Here is a 9,893-nt window from a genome sequence, read left to right on the forward strand (position 1 = left end):
TCTGCTACTAACATCAGTCACATATGCATGAGAGGCTCCATTCCTTTTTAAATGTAGCCTAGTATAACATTAATGTGACTTGCATGTAAATAAATGAGTGAATTAACAAGCAAATCAAATGAAATGTATCTTGGAAAACACACAAAACATAAGTTATATAAGAGAACCCCAAAGTACTGATGCCATTATGACTCAGACTGATAACCTGTGAAACTATAAGGGGAGTGATGGAGGTGTGGTCTGCCCATCTACCCCCCCTTGCTGACTGCATCCGGTGAAATGATGACACTGCCTTCCTTTATAGTTTCCTTGTTATCTAAAAGAAAGCAGCACTGGTATTTCTACACTTCTACTTCTGCAAAAGGCACTGAGGACATCAGAGCTCGCTAGACACGCCAAGGTATGATTATGTGTGATATGTTCATTTAATTGACATTTTGTAAGTCACATTTTCCCACATTTAAGACATTTTGAAGTGTTTAAAATAAAAAATAAAAAGTAATTTTAAATATTGAGGAAAAAAATACTTCTAAATTCTTGATTTTTGATAATATTGAAAAGATTAAGTGTATATGTATGTGTAGGGTCTTACAAATGTTAAATTTTGTCTTACATTGTATATTTCCTTTTTGTTATTCTATTAGTACTTTTAATATGTTTTTGGTTACTTTTTGTTTTTACATCTTGTTGTAATGCGTGTTGCAATTTATTTGACGAATTTCAGAACTTGGTTGTAAATATTGCTTTCAATGAGATGGGAGTGATTTTCCAAACGGCTTTCAGCTCAGTGTTTATGTAATCACTTTAAGTAATCTGTGTGATTAGCAAATAATAGAGAAAGCAAAAAAGTGCAATCATTTGCTTGGTTGGGAGTGGCACATCAGGACATTCTTTAGCTGTGTATTGAATGTGTATCATTACCTATGAACCCTTAATGCTATGTTCTTATTTATATAAGGTGAGTACAAAGATACTGATTCACAAAATGACAGATAAGGCTTCTAAAAATTTGCTGTTTGACACTTCCTGACATTTTCTTTAACCTTTGTCATTTCCAATAAAACTTAAATATTATCATTGAATTTAAATTGAAATCCTACAATTTTAATGTGCCTTCTAATATATCTTCCAGAGACTTTTGGCAATATGAACATACAAAATTTGAACATGCATCAATTAAACCAACTGAACTTACCGTCCTTTTCAATCATTTAATTGATAATTAATCATGTTTTTCTCTCTGTAGATTAGTCATGACTTCAGTGCTGGGTGTAGCCCTGGTCTTGGTCTTATCAGGGTCCACTCTGGCCTTTGTTCCCATTGGGGGTGGTGCATCCACACATGTCAGCATCACAGGAACAGCCCTGTTACAGACAGTGACAGAGACATGTCGGGAGGTGGTTGAGGCCGCAGGTCATGAGTTTGAACCCACGGTAGGAATGGAAGATAAAAATGCACACACAGCACAAACGTTATCATGCACACTCACAAAATAAACACACTCACCCTCATATCAACACATTAGTCTGTTTCAATTCAGCCTGAGGTTCAGCCTTGATATACCGTATAAGAACATAGGCCATAAAAGGCACGTAAGGAACACACAAAAACACTGTAAATAATTCTTTAATTATAATTTTGTGGTTGTTTCAACTCTGACCTTTAGCCTTTTACCTCTGACTGCAGGGTTCATCCCCTGAAGAGTTGGTGCGTGCCTGTCTAGGTCCGACAGCAACAGGAGAAGTATCAGCTGCCAAGTTTTACTCTGCTCTTCAAGAGATTTACATGCAGAATTCACTGGTAGACCGTGACTTTGTCAACAGGTAGGAGTTAGGAGAGAAAGATAACAGCTCACAATATATTAATAATAATAATAATAGTGATGATTATAATAAATGAATAAATCTATTGAAAAGTTTTAAATGTGATTGATGCTTTCAAACTGTCCAAGTAATTACCTGAGGAAAATTTCCTCAGTCCTCCACATCACTTCAACTCAGAGGCCTTCATAGAGGGACGCAGCCTAATCATGGAGGGCATGGCGGCTATTAAAGCTAACGTTCACCAGGAGAACTTCCAGGCTGCCAGAGAAACACTGGGCAGAGTCCTTCATACACTGCAGGTGAGAGAGGTGGAGGGAAAGCACTGGTCATGGAGAAAGTTAGAATAACAGACAGAATATAGAATGACAGAAGGCAGAAGAAGAAAAGGTTGATTGTGTGCATAAACGGTCAACATGTAATCATAACCACTATGTCTATTAATGTCTATTAAGTGTTCATGTGTGTGTTTCCTTGTACTGTTAGGACTTCTACAGCCACAGTAACTGGGTGGAGCTGGGATACACAGAGCCAAACACTGCCCTCATACGTCCAGACCTTATCCTGGAAAACCTGGCAGGTGTGTGTGTTTGTATTATTGTTGTTATAAACATAGGCAGACAGTGTATTATGGCGCGTTTAAAGTCACAAAGACAACATCCATATCATTGTATTGGCTGGATTATTTTACTTTTTCTTCACAGCATGGCCAAAGACTACTTCTTTATTATTGGCTCAAGGGTCTGTATTATTTCAAATAATCATAATCTATTCTAAATGAATAAAGAATATTTGAATAGCTGGAAACCTGCACAGCTGTTACCAGCTTTCTTCTTGTTGTTAAAGCAGTCAAGTTCATTTCAAAGTTAACAACAATACACCCATCTTAATTGCAGAGAATACTATAACTGGGATCTTCCACTCTGACCATACAGTTATGAAATATAAAACACTCCACACATGCAGTTTTGTGCATTATTCCTAACAAAGAAGAACAGCAGTTATTAATCTATGTAAGTGATGCATAGTTACTTTGTTTTGCTACATTTCACTCTGCATCTTCTTTGCATTTTGCCTGTGTAGATGTCGACACAGCCACCTGCAGTGACTGTGCCAGTGGAACTTGCCCTAATCCGATCCTTCCCTACATCCTGAAAGAGAAGAAACTCACATCAGGCTACATGGGAATCTTCTCTTCTGCCAAGCCTAAAGGTATCAGTGACATCACTAAACTATATTTAAACACATATTTAAACACATGGCTAAGTGAGGCTTGTGATCACAACAGTACAGTAGAGTATGTTGTGCAGATGCCCTGTCAGTGTCACCCACATTAAAGAAATACATTTTAATTGCCCTTAAGGAGGGCAATCTGCATAGCTAGACAAAATATGCAACAGTGATATGAAACCATTATTACCTGCGTGAAATGACTTAAACACACCATGACAGAGAGAGCATAAATGTTCTCATCAAGAAAACAAATAAATTCACTATTGGAAATCTAGATAAAACACTTAACGATTCAATGAACACAGAGAAACTTTTCAGTTTCAGAAGGACAATGTGAAATTGAATTGAAATTGAATTTGCAACCCTATGCATGAAATCACATATCAAACATGTATATAAATAAACATAATCTACAGATTTGGTGTGTTCATTTAATAAAATGCTTGAGTGAAAAGGAAGCTCTTTAGTTTTGTTTTGAATGACCAGTGTTGGAGAAAGTCTAACTTCAGCAGCCAAACTGTACCATTCTTCAGCTACATATAGTAAATGCCATCTCACCAGACTGTGAAAGTGCTGTCTGCACATGGAAGACATTGCTACCAATTGTGACTGGAGAAATCTGCTAGTTTTATAAACTGACAGCATGTCTGACATGTTCTGAAGAGTCAGACCAGCAAGTGCTTTGTAAAAGGAAGATTTTGAAACAACTAGTTGCCAGTGAAGGGAGCACTGGAGTTTCATGGTCTGATCTTTTAGTCCTGGTTAGGACTTGAGCAGCTGACTTTTGGATATATATAATCTAAGGATTGTTTTGTTGGGAAGACTCAGATAAATAGAGAGTTGCAACAATTTGGCCTTCTCATGACAAATAAATGCAGTGTAACTGAGTCAGATTGAGTATGAAAGCCTCTGATTCTGGAAATGTTTCTGAGTTGGAAAAAGGCAATGTTGGTGATGCTATTGATATGATCCTTAAAGCTGAGTTCAGCATCCATACTTACTCCTAGGTTTTTAATCAGGTCACACCGCCTTCTAGTTTCAAACTCATCCACATTCATCATCCTGCACACTCAAGGTCAAATCTCCATCTGAAGTAACAGTAAACAAAATATATTTTTGACCAGAGGTGACTAACACACATGACTTCTATTGCTTGCATCTGACATTCAATATATCTCTTTTGATTTTGCACTTATGAGCCAATTTTATAACATCCTGTTTCTCTACTCTGAGTATAAGACAAACACAATTTTTCATGGAAGAAAAGCACTGATGAGTCCATTGCAGGTATAAGTCCACTATAAATACATTTTTGAACCATGTCCCACTTCAAACTGTCCCTTCTGTCCTGTGATAGGTAAGTGTAGCCACGGAGGTGCATCTGACCTGACTAGCAAAGAAATTCCTCGTGGAGGCATCAGCAAAGATGAGCGTCGCTCAGACAATATGGCCCTCCACAATGCTGCTGTAAATATAGCCATAGCTGCCAGCCTACAGCTGCTAGAGGACATTCGATTGGCCGTAGGGGACAATGACTTCCTGAGGTAAATCATCAGGGACTGAAAATATCTCAATCTAACTATTTGCTGTGAATGCACCAAAGAAAAATTATACTATATGATGAAAATAAACAATTTGCTGCCCAACCCAAATTAAGTTTAACCTGACTTTAATTTTTCTCCCCTCTCACAGAATGATGGGAATCGCCCGTTCCTCTGTTGTGTGTTTTGTTATTGACACCACTGGTAGTATGTCAGATGACATAGCTGAAGCCAGGTCTGTTGTTTATGAAATCATTGACAGCAAAAAAGGAACACAAGATGAGCCATCCGAGTACATTCTGGTGACCTTCAATGACCCAGGTATGATCTCTTCTATGCAATACCATAGCATGTATTGTATTCTATGTTATACTTGATTGTATAACAGTAGTTAAATATTAGTGTATAAGATGATGTAAAGTAGATTTATCAAACTTAAGTGCATATAATGACTCATTCAGCATATGGTCACAGTGGTTCTGTTGATTGAAAACTTTTAACCAGAATGATTTACTAGCATTTACCCTTTTTTGTGTTTTGCATGCAGCGTTTGGACCTATGATCAGGACAACAGACCCTGATAAGATGAAATACGAAATCTCTAAGCTCACAGCAAATGGAGGTGGTGATATCCCTGAAATGTGCTTATCAGGACTTCAGGTATTAAAATGGATTGACATTGTTAAGAGTGTGATGATTCAGAATAAACTTAACAGGTTCATTATTTTTATTATTCCAGTTGGCTCTGACCGGTGCTCCTGCCTCTTCCCACATCTATGTTTTCACTGATGCTATAGCCAAAGACATCGAGCTCAAGGATACTATTGTTGCTCTCATCAGAAGTACCAAGTCGACGGTAAATATTGACATCCAGTTGTGTCCCATGGTCACTTTTTGTTTCCTTTGAAAGGCTGGGGGTATAATCTTCCCATTAATTCCTCTACAGGTATCATTCTTCATGACTGGACCCATCAGCAGGCGCCGTCGTTCCCCCAGAGCTGCTTCCTCTAATGACTACAAGGACTTGGCTCTGGCATCTGGAGGTCAGATGATCCAGGTGTCCAAGCAGCAGCTGCCTGAAGCCACAGACGTCATTCTGGACACCTCCACTTCAGCTCTGGTAAGACTGTGTAGCTCTGATTAAGCATTACTATGGCAGATGCACAATTGCCACTATTTGAAGTATATACCAGGCCTGCCTGAAATGGTTAACCTATGTTGTTTTTCCTGTTCCTCTGTCAGGTGACAGTTATTCAGCGAGGAAGGAACCCTGGGAAGCAGGAGACCTTCCCCTTCACATTGGACGAATCTCTGAAAAACATCACCATCTACATCACAGGACAATCCATTACTTTCACACTGATCAACCCTGCAGGTAATATACCACCTCCATTACAGGAATCAATTTTTGTTTCTGAGAAGACAATTGTGAAACAACTTTTTCACTAATGATGCTTTCTTCCAAATTCCAGGTGTGAGCCAGAGCCACAGTGAGGCCAGTGGTAAGCTGGGAACCATTCAGACAGTAGGCAACCTGAGGAGAATTCGTCTTAATGATGACAAGCTGACAGGAACCTGGCAGATCAACATCAACTCAAAACAACCATACATACTTAAAGTCACAGGTCAGATACTTTATTTTTTGATAATCACACAATGCAAGTAAATTGTGTCTTATACATGCACATGCATGCTTCATTTGATATAGTCTGAGTCCATATTCACAATGAATCTGATTGTGACATTTAAAATAGTTTCTCATAACACCGTAGCATGCTTCACATTTATTCCCACTGCCTTTTGGTTCATGCAAAACATGAACTTGATGGTGATTCTGGTTTCAAAATACCAAATAACACAAATGTTTGCACATTTGCACTGTTACACTTAGTGTTGGTCCAGGGGAGGGGTGTGATCAGTATCTTAATGTTATATTAGTTATATTGAAAAGGGAAAATGATGGGGGTCATTGTTTATTAACATATCAATGTCATACACTGATACCAATATATCTGTGAATAGCCGAAATTGGCTGACTGGTTCTAGTATCTGTATTTAATATCAGTCTGTGTATATTTCCAGGCCAGAGTACTATCACCTTTATCTATGACTTTGTGGAGAGCTTCAAAGGACCTCACCCTGGTTATGCAAAACTCAGTGGACGTCCACAGGCAGGTAAAGTGCTAACAGTATCAGGGTTATGAATCTATGTTCCATGTTGACGCCATATCCCTAACATGATCAAAGACAGGGCGAAAATCAAAACTGGGATAATAGTTGTAAACACACTCAATCCACAATTGAATTCCAGCATCCTTCCACCACCCATTCATGAAATTGTACAATGTTTACTGTAAAATCAGCCAATGACTTTTGGGCGTGAAAACTGATTTCCTTTTTGTTCTTCCCTCTACATCGTTTCTTTTCTTCTCTACTTTGGACAACCAGGCCAGCCAGCCAACCTGATGCTCTCAGTGATGGGTAGAAAAGGTCCGTCCTCGATTACTATTGGAGAAGTTGGCCTGGTAACCGTGTCTGGTACTGAGGCTGTTAGCAATGGCACAACTACTGACATGGGCAACGGAGACATCCTGGTGACTGTTGATGCAGTCCCTGAGGGGGAGTTTGTGGTCATTCTGAAAGGAACTGACAAAGAGTCAAACAGTACATTTCAGAGGCAGTCTACCACCCAGATGTCTGTCTCCACAGTGAACATCCAGGTCAGTCTTTTCACTTCCTCTTCCCATGTATCTATACCCACAATTGTTGTCCTGTTCATTATAAAAATTACATATTGAATTATAATAACACTTGAAGACCTTGAACAACTTTTCTACCACTTTTTCCTGTAGGCTATGGTGGACAGCAGTGTGGAGCCAGGGAAAGCCTTTAAGCTCCCTTTCAGTGTCATGACCCAGGGCTCTGGTGGTCAATACATCATCAGTGCCAGAAATGACAGAAACTTCCCCATGTCCTACCCAAACCGGTGAGGGGAGGCAGCTAAAAGCAATTCTTTGTTTCAAAATTTTAAAATTTCTTCTTGTAGCTTAGGGTAAAGTAACCATGCACAGTACAACACAACCCCACAACTGTAGAAAAATAGCCACTCACAATAATTTGCCGTAACAAGTGTATTTTCCTTTCTTCTCTTGACAGCCTTGATTTGACAACCGGACAATATGCTAATGGTACTTTGGCTATTACGCCACCTGTTGACACACCATCGGGCACTGACGTCACTCTGACTCTGGAAGTCAAGTCATCCAGTGGTGTTGACTCTAATTACGCTGTTCTTAGAATCTCTGTTGTTACCAAGGTAACCAGGCAAATTCTCATTCACACATAGTTGGAAAGATTAAAACAAATAAATAGAAATCTTTAAGACATTGCTACAAAGATAGCCACAAAGATGGTTATTACAGATGTACATAAGTATCCTACATATCTAAATGGAAGTTTCATGTTCCAATTACAAAAATCACTGTGATTCATGCATACATTCCCCATCTTTCTTTCTCTGTTCTCTCCAGATTACAGATTTTATTCAGCCTCTGTGTGAAGTGGTTAGTGTACTGGCTGATGATTGTCCCAAAGATGTATCTCAGTGTAAACCTTTCCAGTGGGAGCTATCAGCCAACCTTACAGATGGAAATGGCACTGGGATAGAGAGCATTTCCCTGCGTCAGGGTGATGGAACCCTCTCATATACCTCCCTGAGCTCTCCCATCGTCCAGGCGAACTACAACGCTTCCTGCTGCTCACAGATTGTCGAGTTTATAGCTGTTGATAAAGTTGGCAATGTGGGAAAGTGCTACCACTCCATTGTAAGTTCTGCTAGCTCTCCTTCTCTGCCTCTGCCTCTGACTCTGTGCCTGTTGGTATCTATCTTTGTAGAAAGAACTTGAAGAGCTGTTGTAGAGGTGGACAGGTAAAGTCTCAGCTAGTCTTCTTAAATCCCAAATGCAAATATCAGTATCAACCAGTATTGGTCAGGCTGCATTTAATAGTCCACCATTCATGACTCTAAATTATTTAAAATGTGCTTCCACTATGGATGAACACTTTCTACTGGTGATTATTATCTTCTACTAAGATAACATGAGCAGTGATGAAGAATTGAATGTTAACTGTATACTGTGGTACCAAGGTAACCAGGCAAATTCTCATTCACACATAGTTGGAAAGATTAAAACAAATAAATAGAAATCTTTAACACATAGCACAAAGATAGCCACAAAGATGATTACAGATGCAAATAAGTATCCTACAGATCTAAATTGAAGTTTCATGTTCCAATTAGAAAAATCACTGATTCATGATACATTCCCCATCTTTCTTTCTCTGTTCTCTCCAGATGACCGATCCTATTCAGCCTCTGTGTGAAGTGGTCAGAGTACTGGCTGATGATTGTCCTAAAGATGTATCTCAGTGTAAACCTTTCCAGTGGAAGCTATCGGCCAACCTTACAGATGGAAATGGCACTGGGATACACAGTATTTCCCTGCGTCAGGGTAATGGAACCCTCTCATATACCTCCCTGAGCTCTCCCATTGTCCAGGCGGACTACAGCGCTTCCTGCTGCTCACAGATTGTTGAGCTTATAGCTGTTGATAAAGTTGGCAATGTGGGCAAGTGCTATCACTCCATTGTACGTTCTGCTGGCCCTCCTTCTCACACTCTGTCTCTGCCTCTGTGGCTGTGCCTGTTGATATCTGTCTTTGTAGTAAGATCTTGAAGAGCTTTGGTTTGTCAGAATCTCATGTCTGTTGTAGAGGTGGACAGGTAATGTCTATTATTTTTAAAAATGTGCTTTATCTATGGAGGAACACTTTCTACTAGTGATGGTCATCTTCTGCTAAGATATCATGAGCACTGATGAGGAATTGAATATTAACTGTATTCTTAGTTTAAAATAAAACGTTTATTTGTATTGTATTGATATGTTTGGATATCTTTCTCATGTATAATTTATGTTTATGGATATCTTTAGTTCATTGGACATGTCTCACATTTTCTTGCATGGCATTTGTCCAGGAAATAAAATCACATGATCTAAACATAAAACAAGATGTATTTACTTTTTAAATTATGCATGTAAATAAATTATTTCATGACCAAATGCAACAAAATGCTCCTTTCTCAGGGACAAATGTATACATAATATAAATACAAATATTCTGTTACGTAATACACACTGATGTGGCACATAGTACAACTGCCATGTGGTTAAAGTTAATATTTGCCAAACAAATGCAAAATCCTTATTAAAAAAAAGAAAAGTGACATAAGTGGATGGATG

The 9,893-nt window shown here is 38.8% G+C and overlaps 1 protein-coding gene across 1 annotated transcript; it reads left to right on the forward strand.

Annotated features, from left to right (window-relative positions):
- Positions 1–379: 379 nt before the first annotated feature.
- Positions 380–9,418, forward strand: LOC128374599 (von Willebrand factor A domain-containing protein 7-like). The gene is made up of 18 exons (XM_053334846.1): positions 380–400; positions 1,247–1,433; positions 1,687–1,823; positions 1,978–2,122; positions 2,307–2,400; positions 2,904–3,032; positions 4,411–4,597; positions 4,746–4,915; positions 5,142–5,254; positions 5,334–5,450; positions 5,541–5,714; positions 5,837–5,969; positions 6,067–6,219; positions 6,677–6,769; positions 7,043–7,314; positions 7,447–7,580; positions 7,751–7,910; positions 8,949–9,418. Exons 2-18 carry the CDS (start codon positions 1,254–1,256, stop codon positions 9,327–9,329), a joined length of 2,772 nt encoding a protein of 923 aa, XP_053190821.1. The 5' UTR covers positions 380–400; positions 1,247–1,253; the 3' UTR covers positions 9,330–9,418.
- The last annotated feature ends 475 nt before the right edge of the window (positions 9,419–9,893 follow it).

This window comes from Scomber japonicus, chromosome 2, assembly GCF_027409825.1.
Source record: "Scomber japonicus isolate fScoJap1 chromosome 2, fScoJap1.pri, whole genome shotgun sequence".
NCBI classification, from domain to species: domain Eukaryota; kingdom Metazoa; phylum Chordata; class Actinopteri; order Scombriformes; family Scombridae; genus Scomber; species Scomber japonicus.